The following is a 17,020-nucleotide window of genomic DNA, read 5'->3' as shown; positions in this document are numbered from 1 at the left end:
GTATCTATGCATATGCCCATAGTCATTGTTGTATGTTTATGTGTGTGTATCCCAAAGGAAGCTCTACTGGGTAGACAGTTACTACGGCTCTCTCCACGTGTCAGAGCTGGATGGTCGTTTCCAGAAGAAGTTGCTGAGTGGCTGCATGGGGCCTAACGCCACCTACTGCTTTGTCCGGCCCCGTGCCGTAGCCGTCAACCCCAAATATGGGTACTAACCAGTGGAGGCTGCTGAGGGGAGGACGGCTCATAATAATGGCTGGAACAGAGCGAATGGAATGGCATCAAACACATGGAAATCATGTGTTTGATGTATTTCAAATCGAATCAAATTTTATTAGTCACATGCGCCGAATWCAACAGGTGTAGAACTWACAGTGAAATGCMTACTWACGAGRCCCTAACCAACAATACAGTTTAAAAAAAATATGAATAAGAAATAAAAGTAACAAGTAATTAAAGAGCAGCAGTAAAATAACAATAGCGAGACTATATACAGGTGGGTACCGGTACAGGATCAATGTGCGGGGACACCGGTTAGTTGAGGTAATATGTACATGTAGGTAGAGTTATTAAAGTGACTATGCATAGATGATAACAACAGAGTAGCAACGGTGTAAAAGAGGGGGGCGAAATGCAAATAGTCTGAGTAGCCATTTGATTAGGTGTTCAGGAGTCTTATGGCTTGGGGGTAGAAGCTGTTTAGAAGCCTCTTGGACCTAGACTTGGCGCTCCGGTACCGCTTGCCGTGCGGTAGCAGAGAGAACAGTCTATGACTAGGGTGGCTGGAGTCTTTGACAATTTTTGGGCTTCCTCTGACACCGCCTGGTACTGTATAGAAGTCCTGGATGGCAGGAAGCTTGGCCCCAGTTGATACCATTCCACCTATTCTGCTCCAGCTATTACCACAAGCCCGTTCTCCCCAATTAAGGTGCCACCAACCTCCTGTGGTACTGACATGCACATGCACACGCATACACACAAACATATGAGGTCCCACACATCCCCACCTGCACGATAGAGGAAGAGTGGCCATTCTTAATTAATGGCAGATATTGAGGCATTTTTCGATAATCATTAAAAAAATATATATTATTGAGTAATACCAGTTAACAAATTACATCAAATTTTATTTTATTTTTCACTTTTTTTATTTACTCTCCATTTTATTCTCTCTGCCTGCAGCTGGCTGTATTGGACAGACTGGGGGGACACCGCCTACATTGGCAGGGTTGGTATGGATGGTACCAACGCCACTGCCCTCATCACCACCAAGCTGGAGTGGCCCAGTGCCCTGACCATTGACTACACCACCAACAAGATCTTCTTCGCCGACTCCCACCTCAATTTCCTAGAGTGAGACATCAACACAACACTGTCTTCAGAGATTAACTTAATAATTCACTTTTAATACTTTTCTATGTAGTACTATCGTTCTTTATCATGAAAGTGTCGTAGGGCAGAAAAATAAGGCATTATGACCCCATCACATCTATGCCTTGAGTATCAGGGTTGAATGAGATCATGTTCAGTTGAAGAAAAAAACACAGTAGTAAGAAAACCCCTAGTAGAGAAAGGCAATGGAGGAAACAACGATTTAGTTAGGAAGAAAGCAAGGAACCCGGCCCCATCCTTCTCAAGCTTGCCTGTTTGGAGACCAGAGATCATGATCAATGAGGTCAGACAGGAGCTACCCTACAGAACTTTACATTGATATACATTGTTTATTTGATTCTCCAGCTATTCTTCTTGGTGTGCACAAAAAAAAAACATTTAAAAAACAATAGACGAGAACAAAATAAAGACAACAGAAAAGTACAGTGATTTAAACACTGAAGTGTATGCCCTCTCTCTAACTCTCTAAAGTTTTGCTGATATGGACGGGGAGAACCGCCACCGGGCCATAGCAGGCTCCCTGCCTCACCCCTTTGCCGTCACCCTGTTTGAAGACTGGGTCTACTGGACTGACTGGAACACCCACACCGTTGAGAAGGCCCACAAGTACACTGGCACCGGCCGCGTCGTCATGGGCAACAACACACACCGGCCAAATGACATCCATGTATACCATCCCTACAGGCAGCCTCGCAGTATGTATTAGTACTGTGCCCTTTGACCGTTTGGAATTCCCATACATTGCTTGCTTAATTTTCATTTGTATACACTTTACTGTTGTACTTGTCTTTCCTGCATTTACACTCATATTTGTATTTTCTTACTGGCCCTGATTTTGCAGATAGCAGCTTATTTCAAATATATTTTTTACTTGCAATGACTTTGATATGTGGTTGTTTTCCTCTACCTTAGTTGAATGCACTTACTGGATAACAGCATTTGCTAAATGGCTTGAATGTCCACCGAGACAATATTATTAGCTTTCCTTCATAGATGCGTCCATTCTTATGGCTGCTGATTGGTGTTTCCTAGGCGATAACCCTTGCGCAACACACCACCTAACCTGTAGCCACCTGTGTCTGATTGGTCCTGGTGGGACCAGTGCTACGTGTGAGTGTCCAGACCACTTCATTGGCCTCTCCGTGGGCTTCAAGGTCCAGTGTGTGGCCGACTGTTCCAGCACCCAGTTCCGCTGCGGAGACAACGAAAAGTCAGTCTGAATTTGTCACTTATGTCACTTATCAGGAATATTTGTTTTCCATGTAGTATAATTTAGTATAATATTAGTATAATTCAGATACTGACACAACCGTACAATTTAGGCCTTTTCACACTACCGAGCTGAGCCAAACTAAGCTGTACTAAGCTTGCTTGAAAAGGACAATGTGAAATATTTGAGCAAGCACAGTTTGGTTCGGTAAGTGTGAAAAGGGTATTTGGAGCCATGTGACTATTTGCTTGATAACTTGTGTGGTTGCACAGTTGTCTAAATTCATTAAGTGAATTAGTTAACTCTTTACTCTCCCACCTCCCTCCATCTCTCCTTCTAATCCCCTAGGTGTGTCTCTATCTGGTGGAAGTGTGATGGTCAGTCCGACTGTGGTGACGGGTCCGACGAACCCCTCACCTGCCCGCCCCGCTACTGTCCAATTGGTCAGTTCCAGTGCCAGGATGGGAACTGCACTTATCCTGGCTTCCTGTGTGACGGACACGCTGACTGCCGTGACAATTCAGATGAGGACGCTGCCCTCTGCAGTACGAAAACCCCATTCTACCTATTTTTTACCATACTACTTCCATCCATCAGACATTGCAGCGCTTATTTTCTACTAGCGTCAGACACCCACAGTGTGATTGTTCAACTGCTCTCGTTGCTCTATTTTTCTGTTGTAGTGTCTTTAATTTCAATTACGAACAAACATGGGGGGGAAGGGCAACCCAGTCTGATCCCTCAAGATAAACAAAAACTTTCAGAGATGTGGCCTTAGAATCAAAACACCGAATCCTTCAATCCCCTAGGTGACCACAGGTGTGCAGAAAATCAGTTCCAGTGTAAGAACAAGCAGTGCATCCCTGTGTCATTGCACTGTGACGGCATCATCGACTGTTCTGATGGGAGTGACGAGGACACTGATGGCTGTGCCCAGAAGACATGCCGACCGGGCCAGTTCACGTGCGCAAACGGAGTGTGTATCCCGCCCAACTATGTGTGTGATGCTCAGAACGACTGCGGAGATGGATCCGATGAGCCCTACGAGATCTGCAGTGAGTTTGCTATATTTGTATAAGTCTGGATTTTTCGTTTGGTGTTATTTATGAAAAATTCTGTTTTTTGTACAGAAACAGTGGCACTTATAGGATCAGGAGAGAATTGGGCTCCGTCATCTGCATAGTGCTTAATAAATTTAAGAAACACTCACTGCGTCCACCTTTTTTCTCTATCTATCCCTTCATCCCTTTGTCTCCTCCCTCTGTAGTGGGGCCAGAACATAACTGCGACGAGCTCACGGAGTTCTCCTGTAAGACCAACTACCGCTGCATCCCCACCTGGGCCGTGTGCGATGGCTCCAATGACTGCATCGACAACACCGACGAGCAGAACTGCGGTGTGTGTGTGTGTGTGTGTGTGTATGCTTGTGATATAAGGGCAAAGTTACATTGTCTGAATATGGATACAGAAAATGTATAGTAGGCTACCAATCATATTTCTGTAAGCTCCAGGTCCTGCTTTTTCCTTCATATTCCACTTTTAAATGCTGATCTTGTTCTGTTTTTATGCTTAGACACACAATGAAGGCTTTGAGTGGACTAAATTCAAGTCATTGATGGTTGACCAAGTAGTCAGAATCCCAAAACGATGCTAGGAAGTCTACACTAAATAGTATCCTTACATTTCACGAAACAACTTCAAATAGATCATTTCAAAATATTTGACCCCTCATTAACCTGACCCATTCACAGAGGCGTTGACCTGTGACCCCCTGGGCGACTTCCGTTGTGACAATCACCGCTGTGTGCCCATCCGCTGGAAGTGTGACGGCAGCAACGACTGTGGTGACGGCTCTGATGAGAGGGACTGCGGTGAGTAGAGGTCAACTACATAACCATCTAACAGGGATCAACTTCGTAGCCCTCTCATGCGGCTCAACTCTGTAACCATCCAACAGAGTTCAACTCTGTCACCCTCTAATAGAATTCAACTCCATAGCCATCTAATACAGTTAATCTCCATAACCATCTAACAGGGTTCAAAGAAATTATGCAAAAAAGGTGGGAAACAAGTCAGACTGCTCAGCTGATTTAGTTTACATACTGTCAATTGAGAAAGGTTGTGACTAAACTTTAAAAAATAAATGATATTACCAAAACAAGATYAACAACATAAACAATGGGAAAAGACTTGAGCACCTTAAATTATATTATGGGCAGAAAACCAAATGTATCTCCATCGTTCATTGAAGTTGATGGATAATTTATAAAAAAACTTTTTGATAAAGCCAATCATTAGCAGACTGTATTGGTACCCCTATTTGCAATGTCTTTAACCAAAGCCCAAAGGAATGTGTGTCCACAGGTGTGGAAGGAAGCTATAGTAATTCCGCTACCTAAAAATAGTAAAGCACCCTTTGCTGGCTCTAACAGCCGCCCAATCAGTTTGCTGCCTGTTCTTAGTAATCTAATGGAGAGAATTGTGTTTGAACAAATGCAATGCTATTTTTTAAAGAACCAAGTTAACTACTGACTTTTAGCATGCATGTAGGGAAGGGCACTCAACTTGTACTGCACTGACTCAAATTAATGTATAATAAGATGATAGTTGGAGCTGTATTGTTAGATTTCAGTGCAGCCTTTGATGTTATTGATCATAATTTGTTTTAAAAAACTCACTTGTTATGGCTTTACATCACTTGCCATCACATGGTTGGAGAGTTACTTATAGAACCCAGAGAGTATTCTTCAATGGAAGCTTCTCTAACATCAGATATGTACAGTGTGGTATCCCGCAGCTACACCAGCAACTGTGGCCCAAATATATCAAGAATAAGAATATGCATATCCTTGCTTCAGGTCCTGAGCTACAGGCAGTTAGAATCGGGTATGTCATTTTAGGTGAAAATTGGAAAAAAAGGGTACGATCCTCATGGTGTTTCAATTGAACAAGTTGAAGAAGCTGAACTCCTAGGAGTAACATTGGATGGTCAGTTGTCACGGTCAAGTCATATTTACAAAATTATTATGAAGATGGGGGGAGGTACAGTATGTCTGTTATAAAAAAAATTTTTTGACACAGATCAACTGTACTAGTTGTTCAGGTTTTGACCTTGTCCCATCTTGATTACTGTCTGGTAATATGGTCAGGTGCAGCAAAGATAGACCTAGCAAAGTTGCAGCTGGCTCAAAACAAACCAGCACGCCTTGCTCTTAACTGCACATACATAACTAACATCAACAACATGCATGATAGTCTTTCATGTTTGCGGGTCGTGGCAAAATTGACTACTTCACTTCTTGTATTTTTAAGAAACATTTGTGTGAAAATGCCTAACCACTTGTATAATATATTTGCATACACTTCAAACAGACATACATACATACGCCAACAGACACGCCACGATGGGTTTCTTCCCTGTACCTAAACCAAAAACAGATTTAAAGCGTCGCTCAGTTATGTAAAGAGCCATGTCATTGTGCATGGAATGCTCTGCCACCAGAGGGTACTCAAGCAAAAAGCAAGATTAGCTTTAAAAAACATCTTGTATCACATCGTCTCTCCTCTTTCTAAAGATCTGATTTAACTGTACTGTATATAAGAATATGAATATATATGTGTGTAAATAGTATTTTGTGTGTAAATATGTATATTGTTGGGGGCGCACCTGGAAAAGGGGTCCTCATTGRTCGGGACCACCACTGGTCCCGTCGACGTCCCGGGTTTTGACCACAACATAGCCAAGGCTGTCCTCACATGCCATCTCTTCAATAGGTTCACGTAAATCTGTTGGCTACGGTAAGCGGTAATTTACAGGTCCCAGCTTTTCTGTCACCTCGTTCGGCCCGTGCCATATTGCCAGGAACTTACTTTCTGCGGTGGGGATTAAAACTAGAACCTTGTCACCGTCATGGAACTCTCGGGGCTGGGTACCCCGATTGTAGACTTTGGCTTGGGCGCGCTGAGCCTTCTCCATATGTTCCCTTACCACTGGCCCACACCTCTTTGGCAAGATCCAGTATGGCGCGTGGATTCCTCCCGTAGAGGAGTTCAAAAGGGGAAAACCCAGTGGAGGCCTGGGGCACTTCTCGGATCGAGAACATTAGGTAGGGTAGTAGCTGGTCCCAGTTGTTCCCGTCCTGCTCGATGACCTTCCACAGCATTTGTTTGAGTCCATCCATCTACGGATGAAAGACTGAGGTCCGAATCTGCTTTAGCTGTAGGAGAGCACACACATATTTCATTAGTCAGGACATGAACTCGGTACCTTGGTCGGTCAGGATCTCGTTCGGGATGCCCAGCCGGCTGAAGAGGTGGAATAGTTTCTGGGCGATTCCCTTGGAGACTGCTACCCATAGGGGAATGGGCCTCGGGATATCGGGTGGCATAATCTCCTATTACCAGGATGTCCCGGTGCCCTCGGGCCATGGCGATGCATTCAAACGGCACTCTGATGATCGGTAGGGGAACCAGCGGGTTCCCGGAAGTGTGCATTTGGGGCGGTGATTTGACACTCCGGGCAGCTGCGACAATAGTCTTCCATGGCCCGCCTCATCCCGGGCCAGTGGAACCGGGCGGCGATCCGTTCCCGGGTCTTCTCCATTCCCGGGTGCACCCCCAACAAATGGGTGTAGACCAGCTGAAGAACGTTCTGACGTACCGGCGGGGCAGCAACAGCGCCCAACTGATACAGCAGGTTATTTTTTACTTGGAAATGGGGGTATCGCCAGTCACTCACCCCCGGAAGAAGCTGGCCTTCCACCGTTATCACTTGGGCTGCGGCGGCTTTCAAGTTCGGATCCTCCCACTGGGTGGTCCCAAAATGTTCCCTCGMGGCTCAGGGCAGGTGTCTCGACGGGTCCCTTGAAATCAAAGAGGGGAAGCATGGGCTCCTCCTCCGGTTGTTCACCAGGTGAGGTTGGTTCCGGCGCCCCCTCGGACTCCGGGTCCGTAGACACGGGATTGGCAAATGCTTGCTTCCGGGCCGCGCAGGTGAAAGTCCCTCCCTGCTGTTGTCTGTCGCTGGCTCTGACTCTTTTTTTCCCAGCTCATGCCTCCACAGTGCCACGAACAGCGGACAATCTCGTCCCACGAGCAGGGGTACCGGCAACTCAAGTACGGCACACACCACCATCTGGCAGCTACTTTGTGGCATCATGATGGTGGCTTCCCCAGTCGAATACCACTTGGTGTCTCCATGGACACAGGAGACYGACATCTCCTCACCATGGTCGGTCGGATGGAACAGCACGCGCGCTTGCACGAGCGTTACCACACTCACGGAATCCAACAGAGCGTGGGTGTCATGGCCGTCAACTTTCACCATGACCATAGGTGCTGGTGGTTTGCTGTGGGCCCAACAGGAGGTGACATAGTTTACTGTGTGGCCCGGCTCGTCTCCGGGGCCCGCTGATGTCATCGACTCTTCTCGACCCGGGCAATTCCATGCGAGGTGTCCCTGGGCACCACACTCAAAACACCTCCTTTGGTCTTGCTCAACCTGGGATTATCGGCGGTGGGTTGACTCTCCCCCGGCTCCTTCCGTGTGTCTGCAGTCCTTTAGCACAGCTGACTTTCGGATTGAGAGTACGTGGTGGGGTCGTCCTTCCGTCCCCTCTGACAGCTCACGGACTCGGCCAGCGTCCCCTTCAGCAGGGCCTCGGTATTCTGGTGTGTCTCCACGGCTCCCAAGAGGTCCTCCAAGGTCTGGGGCGCGCGTAGGCTCACTGTCCTCTTCATGTCGTGAGGTAGTGCCCGTAAGAAGAGATCCATGACCACTTTGTCGATAATGGGGAGGGTGGCTACGTCAGTTAGGAGCAATGCCCTGGTGATGCACAGTAGGTTGCTCATCTGGGCACAGGGGAAGCTTCACCCATGAACCTCCAGTCGTGGACCAGTTAGGAATACCCCCCTCTTGAGACCATCGTAGTTAGCCGCCTATTTAGTGTTGAGGTCATGACGCCTTTTGGGCATCTCCGGACAGGAACGGGGCCAGCAGACTCGCCCGCTTCACGTTGGGCCATCCTTCAAGGAGCGCTGTCCGTTCGAACGTACAGAGGTAGGTCTCGATGTCATCATCCTCCYTTAGGTTGATRAAAAATTGATTGGGATGCGATTCGGTCTGCGTTTCTCCTCGCAGCTTCCTGACTTCCTCAAGCAGGCGGATATTCTGTAGACGCTGTTCTTCCAGCATTCGTTTCTGAATGTCRTGTTGGGCCCGAACGAACTGAGCTATCAACTCGTCCATGCTGATACTGTGTAAACGTCAACCTTGGTCTGACCACATCAAATTCCTGCATTCTCCATCACTTGTGGCAGACCAGGGGGTTTGATCTAGATGTTTACACAGATCAGACATGGACACAAGTGTGAAACCTCAGTTTCAAGGGTGTTTATTTAAAACTATAAAGAAAAAGAAAAGAGATGGGTCTCCTCCAGGAGACCTCTTCCGGGTTACCATCTTCTGGGCTCTGGGGAATGCTGTCTCCTCTGCGGTGGAACACGTGGAACACCAAGCTCCTCGGTTCTAGCAGACCGTGAGGACGTCTATCCGGTAGCAACCTCTCACTACATCCAACCCTCCCATGTGCTGGCCTCCTGGCAGKTTTATGGGCCCCATACGGGTGGTGAGCAATCAGCCCCTTGATTACTCACAAGCSTCAATCAGCCCCAATTAGTCCTGGCCAGAGGACCCGTCGAGACCTGGCACGTCCAGCAGAAGGAGCCACTGCTGTGTGATGTAGACTCTGTCTGTCACCAGGCTTTGACGAGTCTGCCCCTGGTGGCTTGTACACAGTACGCCACAATGGAGTCCCCTCTTCACTGTTGATGTTGAGACTGGTGTTTTGCGGGTACTATTGAATGAAGCTGTTGTGAGGCGTCTTTCTCAAACTTGTCCTCTTGCTCAGTTGTGCACCGGGGCCTCCCACTCTTTCTATTTTCAGTCAGAGCCAGTTTGCGCTGTTCTGTGAAGGGAGTAGAACACAGCGTTGTACGAGATCTTCAGTTTCTTGTTTCTTGGCAATTTCTCGCATTGAATAGCCTTAATTTCTCAGAACAAGAATAAACTGACGAGTTTCAGAAGAAAGTTTTGTTTCTGGCCATTTTGAACCTATAATCAAACCCACAAATGCTAATGCACCAGATACTCAACTAGTCTAAAGAAGGCCAGTTTAATTGCTTATTTTAATCAGGACAACAGTTTTCAGCTGTGCTAACATAATTGCAAAAGGGTTTTCTAATGATCAATTAGCCTTTTAAAACGATACATTGGAATTAGCTAACAACGTGCCATTGGAACACAGGAGTGATTGTTGCTGATAATGGGCCTCTGTAGATATTCCCATAACTTTTTTTTATTTTAAAATCAGCCGTTTCCAGCTACAAAAGTCATTTACAACGTATATTTCTGATCAATTTGATGTTTATTTTATTTATACCCCTTTTTTCTCCCCAATTGGTAGTACAGTCTTGTCTCATCGCTGCAACTCCCGTACGACTCCCGTCGGTCCTCCGAAAACACAACCTGCCGCACTGCTTCTTGACACAACGCACATCCAACCCGGAAGCCGCCGCACCAATGTGTCGGAGGAAACACCGTACACCTGGCGACCTGGTCAGCGTGCACTGCGCTTGGCCTGCCACAGGTGTCGGCAGTGCGCGATGAGACAAGGATATCCCTGCCGGCCAAACCCTCCCTAACCCGGATGACGCTGGGCCAATAGTGGATCACCCCATGGACTTCCCGGTTGCGGCCGGCTGCGACAGAGCCTGGGCTCAAACCCAGAATCTCTAGGGGCACAGCGATGCAGTGCCTTGGACCACTGCGCCACCCGGGAGGCCAATTTTATGTTATTTTAAAGGACAAATAATTTGCTGTTCTTTAAAAAAAAAAAAGAAGGACATTACTAAGTGACCCCACACTTTTGAACGTGTGTGTGTGTGTGTGTCTGTGACGTATACTCCGGGAGTCAGAAAGCAGGTGCGGAACGTGAGTTTAATACGGAACAGATACAAAAGAACAAATATGGGAAGCGTAGTGAACGTGCGAGACAATCAATAACACCTAAGGACTGATGAACATAAAGGGGAAGTAATCAGGGAAGTGATGAAGTCCAGGTGTGCCTAATGATGAGGCACAGGTGTGCGTAATGAAGGTTGCCAGGTGTGCGTAATGATAGGTTGCCAGGACAGGTGGTTAGCAAACCGGCGACGTCGAGCACCGGAGCGGGAGAAGACGTGACAATATAACTCTTATTTTTTAACGTTTTTTTTATTGTAATATCTTATGTTGTTTTTGTCTATTACTGTTCTGTATTTTTTTATGCATTTTTACATTTTATGTGGACCCCAAGAAGAGTAGCTGCTGCATGTGCAGAAGCTAATGGGGATCCTAATTAAATAAACTCCATAACCATCTAATAGGTTTCCACTCCGTAACCATCAAATAGAGTTKACCTCTGTAACCATATAATCCTTCAATATAGAGTGTAAAGAGACAAAAAGTGAAGAGTTCCTGTGTCTGTGTGTGTGTTCATTCACAGTGCCAAGGCCGTGCTCGGAGAGCGAGTATCGCTGTGACAACCAGCAGTGCATACCTGGAAACTGGGTGTGTGACCATGACAACGACTGTGGGGACAACTCAGACGAGCGCGACTGTGGTGAGATGGACCACTATATCTCTTCTCTCCRCTCTCTTCTCCCACTTTCTTGCTCTCTTTTCTCTCATTCTACATSTCTCTCTCTCACATACACACACTCACCTGGTCACTCTACCTTCCTCTCACACACAGAGTTGAAGACATGTCGTCCAGGGTATTTCCAGTGTCTGTCGGGTCACTGTATCCCCGGCGCTCTTCAATGTGACGGACGACCAGACTGCTTGGACATCTCTGACGAGAGCTCCTGTCGTAAGTCTCTACAAGAGGAACTTTCAGTTAGCGAGCCATTTCGCTACCCCAATGCTAGCTGTTTCGCTATTTTGCTTAACCAATGCTAGCCATTTCTCTACACCTTTACCAGCCATTTTGTCACACCAATGCTAGCCATTTCGCTATTTTAAAAAAATGATATGCAAATACGTTTCTCATTCCCTACCTTTTCCCCAAACCATAGCGACCCGTTACCCAGGGGGCCGCTGGTGTCCCAACCACCAGTTCCAGTGTGCGAACAAGCTGTGTGTGTATGAGAACTGGGTGTGTGACGGCAACAACGACTGTGGAGACCACTCCGACGAGGAGCTCATCTTATGTTGTAAGACACACACACACATGCAAGTGCTCCCTCACACAAACACACACACACACACAAACACTCTCTAACATGATGGCATTTATTTGGTTATGTCTTCTGGTCTCCTTTTCATTGCAGACTYCTTAAAGGGCAATTCCACCACTTTTCAACCACCTATTCATTATCTCCAGCACCATACCCATGTCTACATAATATGGACATATTATGTAAAAACGGCACATTTCTACTTTCTTTGGTTAAAAATATAAAAAGAAAGGACATTAAATTAAGTCCTACTCTATGACATCATCAATGTAAAAAAAGTTTTTTGCAAGGGGAAAGGCATTTTCTTGCTCCCCTTGTCATTGTGAATCTCATAGTGTTTTAAAATCACWGATTTTAAAATGTTTTTACTTTTGATAACATCATCAAATGGCACTTTTACCTTTTTTTAATACAAATTGTAGAAATGTGCCACTTTCACATTTGTAGACACTGGTATGAGAGATTTACCTTAATGTTCTTACCTGAGGYTTATACTACGAATCAAGCTAGATGTACTCAGGCTTTTCTGAAATMAGCTAACTTCAGTTAGCTTCACATTCCAGCACAGGCTTAATCCATGTTACGAAGGTAGATATTGATTGTGCACCCGRCACTTACTCAAGCCTGCTCGAGCCGGGCATGAAACTGCACATACATGTTGCATTTGACTAGACGAACGCCYAACTCTTCATTGAGARWATGCTGAAACATCAATTCATGGGCAAGTCAGMGCCACATTTTAATATTTGCCAAAATTAAAGAAAAGRTAWRKMYKYWYRTSWRRWMSRTARYSWMWMWYWRMSMRTYMTYMYKWTYRRYWRMWWCAAGTCCCTTTTTCCCCATAATTGTATTAAGTTATACGAAAGTTTAACTGTGCGTGAATTTTAAAATGCATCCTGTCATTACCCCTRGACTTATTCCACATTTTGTTCTTACAGCCCGAATTCAAAATGGATCAAATATATTTTTCTCTCTCACCCATCTWAACACAATACCCATCATGACAAAGTGAAAACTTGTTTTTAGAAATGTTTGCAAATGTATTGAACATGAAATACAGAAATATCKAATTTCCATAAATCAATGCATGTTAGAATCACCTTTGACAGTGATTACAGCTGTGAGTCTTTCTGGGTAAGTCTCTAAGCGCTTTGTACACCTGGATGTATAATATTCCAATATTTGCCCACTATTCTTTTAAAAATTATTGTCATAGATTTTCAAGCAGATTTATGTCAAAACTATAACTCGGTCACTCAGGAACATTCATCTTCTTGGTAAGCAACTCCAGTATATATTTGGCCTTGTGTTTTACGTTATTGTCCAGTCAGTGCTTAATTTGAGCTGGATCTGCTGGATTCGGCACCTCTCAGATTTGACTTTGTTTGTTCCGGCGCCTATTTGCCCAGATCCGGTACCTCTCGCAGCATGATTTATTAATTATTTCACTGTTCGCACTCTAGACATTTCTAATAAAAACGATCATCAGCATTAAATCAAATTGCCTCCTCGTTATTTCTCCCGCCCCCCAGAAAGACCCTCATATAAAAGCTTGGGGATCCTTCCATGTAGTCATCCTATCTACCACACTGATTCCCGACCTGCTCTCTTATTTGTACGTGGGGTTATGGGGAGTGTCAGTGGGGTTAAATCACACGCTGCAAAAATAAATGTACACATACATGTTATTCAATCATTGCACCAGCACTGCTCGCGCACCAACGAGCGTCTGCGTTTCCAGGCGCTAAAATATTGTGACGTGCTGCGAGTCCTGCCTCTCTCATCTCCTCATTGGTTTTTAGAAGCATATACCCACGTGATATCTCCTCATTGGTTATACCCACATGGGTGATTGAAAGATGAACTGAGGTCGGTTGTGGTAATGCACCTTATTATGAAAGTTTAGTTGCCAATCGCCATATAAAGTCCAAAGAAGAAAAAGAAGCTGGAAGGAGGAGAGATGACTAGAAATAAAATAAAATTGTATTAGTCACATGCGCCGAATACAGTGAAATGCTTACTTACGAGCCCTTAACCAACAACGCAGTTATTTAAAAAAAAATTAAAAAAAATACGGATAAGAATAAGAGATAAAAGTAACAAGCAATTAAAGAACAGCAGTAAAATAACAATAGCGAGACTATATACAGGGGGGGTACTGATACAGAGTCAATGTGCGGGAGCACCGGTTAGTTGAGGTAGTATGTACATATAAGTAGAGTTATTAAAGTGACTATGCATAGATGACAACAGAGAGTAGCAGTGGAGTAAAACGGGGGAGGGGGGGGCGCAATGCAGATAGTCTGGGTAGCCATTTGACTAGATGTTCAGGAGTCTTATGGCTTGAGGAAGAAGCTGTTTAGAAGCATCTTGGACCTAGACTTGGCGCCCCGGTACCGTCTTGCCATGCGGTAGCAGAGATAACAGTCTATGACTAGGGTGGCTGGAGTCTTTGTCCATTTTTAGGGTCTTCCTCTGACATCGCCTGGCATAGAGGTCATGGATGGCAGGAAGCTTGGGCCGTACGCACTACCTCTGTAGTACCTTGCGGTTGGAGGCCGAGCAGTTGCCATACAGGTAGTGATGCAGTCAGGATGCTCTCGATGATGCAGCTGTAGAACCTTTTGAGGATCTGAGACCCATGCCAAATCTTTTCAGTCTCCTGAGGGGAATAGGTTTTGTCGTGCCCTCTTCACGACTGTCTGGTGTGCTTGGACCATGTTAGTTTGTTGGGATGTGGACACCAAGAAACTTGAAGCTCTCAACCTGCTCGACTACAGCTGCATCGATGAGAATGGGGGCGTGCTCGGTCCTCCTTTTCCGTAGTCCACAATCATCTCCTTTGTCTTGATCACGTTGAGGCAGGGGTAGTTATCCTGGCACCACACGGCCAGGTCTCTGACCTCCTCCCTATAGGCTGTCTCGTCGTTGTCTGTGATCAGGCCTACTACTGTTGTGTCATCGGCAAATTTAATGATGGTGTTGGAGTCGTGCCTGGCCGTGCAGTCATGAGTGAACAGGAAGTACAGGAGGGGACTGAGCACGCACCCTTGAGGGGCCCCTGTGTTGAGGATCAGCGTGGTGGATGTGTTGTTACCTACCCTTACCACCTGGGGGTGGTCCATCAGCAAGTCCAGGATCCAGTTGCAGAGGGAGGTGATTAGTCCCAGGGTCCTTAGCTTATTGATGAGATTTGAGTGCACTATGGTGTTGAACGCTGAGCTGTAGTCAATGAATAGCATTCTCACATAGGTATTCCTTTTGTCCAGGTGGGAAAGGGCAGTGTGGAGTGCAATAGAGATTSCATCATCTGTGGATCTGTTGGGGCGGTATGCAAATTGGAGTGGGTCTAGGGTTTCTGGGATGATGGTGTTGATGTGAGCCATGGCCAGCCTTTCAAAGCACTTCATGGTTAGAGATGTGAGTGCTAGGGGTTGGTAGTCATTTAGGCAGGTTACCTTAGTGTTRTTGGGCACAGGCACCATGGTGGTCTGCTTAACACATGCTGGTATTACAGACTCGGACAGGGAGAGGTTGAAAATGTCAGTGAGGACACTTGCTAGTTGGTCAGCGTGTCACTGGGCAGCTCTTGGCTGTGCTTCCCTTTGTAGTCTGTAATGGTTTTGCAAGCCCTGCCACATATGACAAGCATCGGAGCCGGTGTAGTACGATTCGATCTTAGTCCTATATTAACGCTTTGCCTGTTTGATGGTTTGTCGGAGGGCATAGCGGGATTTCTTATAAGCTTCCGGTTTAGAGTCCCGTTCCTTGAAAGCAGCAGCTCTAACCTTTAGCTCAGTGCGGATGTTGCCTGTAATCCATGGCTTCTGGTTGGGATATGTACGTACGGTCACTGTGGGGATGACGTCATCGATGCACTTATTGATGAAGCCACTGACTGATGTGGTGTACTCCGCAATGCCATCGGAAGAATCCTGGAACATATTCCAGTCTTTGCTAGCAAAATAGTCCTGTAGCTTAGCATCTGCTTCATCTGACCACTTTTTTATTGACTAACTGGTACCCCCGCACATTGACTCTGTACCGGTACCCCTTATATATAGTCTCGTTATTGTTATTTTACTACTGCTCTATAATTACTTGTTCCTTTTATTTCTTATTCTTTTTTTTTAAACTACATTGTTAGTTAGGGGCTTGTAAGTAAGCGTTTCACTGTATTTGGTGCATGTGACTAATAACATAACATTATAACATTTAATTTGATTTGAAACTAATATGCGTTTGACACTTGAGCTTCCTACCGCCAGCCGAAAATAAAGCCCTCAGTATATTAATTGTTTGTTTTTACAGTCATTTTTATCAATTATCTTTATCAAGGKMGTCAATGATTTCAGACCCCACTGTYTYTATTTCAATATTTATATTTTTAACACACAAAAATATTTAATCAGTCGTCTGATGGGATGATGATGCACTCTTTGCAAYCGGGAGGGAATCTAATTTGATTGGTCCCCAACTCACGGCTCAAACCCTTCATTCAGAATAATTGGAGCTATCCCGGAGATAGCCTGCTCCGGAGCAGGTTAGTTCTGAAGGATTCGTTGCCATAGAAATTTAACTGGCTTAAAGGTGAGCCACTTTCGTGTCATCYGTTATCCCGAGTTGAACTTAGAGTTGACCAAAGTTACCTCGRTAAATCCTCAAGCCAAATTCGTAGTATAGAGCTCAGGGCAACCAATATAACTGTAGAAATACAGTCGTGTATGTGTGTGTGTATGTTTGTCAAATTAATTCATACCCATTTCCTCCTTTGGTGTTGCTTGCCAGTGAACATCACCTGTGAGATGCCATCYAGGTTCCGCTGCGCTAACGGCTACTGCATCTACTCTGGGAATCTGTGTAACCAGAAGGACGACTGTGGGGACGGAAGTGACGAGAAGGAGGACCTCTGTAAGCAACGCACCCCCCAACGCAACAMTTGTGAATGCTGCCCTAATGCAATGTGTTGTGGAGGTTACGTTCAGTAGACGCAGAAATAATGCAACCTGTCGTGATGTTTAGTGAAGTGAACGTAGCCCTAGTGCAACATATTGGGGTTTATCTAGGTTTCGTTAAAGCCGCCCTTATGACTGTAGCCCTTCTGCAAATAGTATTATGATTATGTTTGAGTGAACGTATC

At 45.5% G+C, this 17,020-nt stretch overlaps 1 protein-coding gene across 1 annotated transcript in view; it reads left to right on the top strand.

Moving 5' to 3' along the window:
- Positions 1-57: 57 nt before the first annotated feature.
- Positions 58-17,020, top strand: part of LOC112069050 (low-density lipoprotein receptor-related protein 2-like) — a gene marked incomplete at its 5' end in the record, with an annotated part of 44,472 nt that continues 27,509 nt past the window's right edge. Inside the window, 12 exons of the mRNA XM_024136313.2 lie at positions 58-210; positions 1,185-1,355; positions 1,866-2,089; positions 2,427-2,604; positions 2,953-3,149; positions 3,414-3,659; positions 3,872-4,000; positions 4,356-4,475; positions 11,148-11,264; positions 11,397-11,513; positions 11,719-11,856; positions 16,669-16,791. Of these exons, the coding sequence (XP_023992081.2) occupies positions 58-210; positions 1,185-1,355; positions 1,866-2,089; positions 2,427-2,604; positions 2,953-3,149; positions 3,414-3,659; positions 3,872-4,000; positions 4,356-4,475; positions 11,148-11,264; positions 11,397-11,513; positions 11,719-11,856; positions 16,669-16,791 (1,913 nt within the window). The remainder of the gene's footprint in view (positions 211-1,184; positions 1,356-1,865; positions 2,090-2,426; positions 2,605-2,952; positions 3,150-3,413; positions 3,660-3,871; positions 4,001-4,355; positions 4,476-11,147; positions 11,265-11,396; positions 11,514-11,718; positions 11,857-16,668; positions 16,792-17,020) is intronic.

The sequence above is a fragment of the Salvelinus sp. IW2-2015 genome, unplaced genomic scaffold (genome assembly GCF_002910315.2).
Source record: "Salvelinus sp. IW2-2015 unplaced genomic scaffold, ASM291031v2 Un_scaffold871, whole genome shotgun sequence".
NCBI classification, from domain to species: domain Eukaryota; kingdom Metazoa; phylum Chordata; class Actinopteri; order Salmoniformes; family Salmonidae; genus Salvelinus; species Salvelinus sp. IW2-2015.
This window is presented reverse-complemented; position numbering and strand designations above follow the sequence as displayed.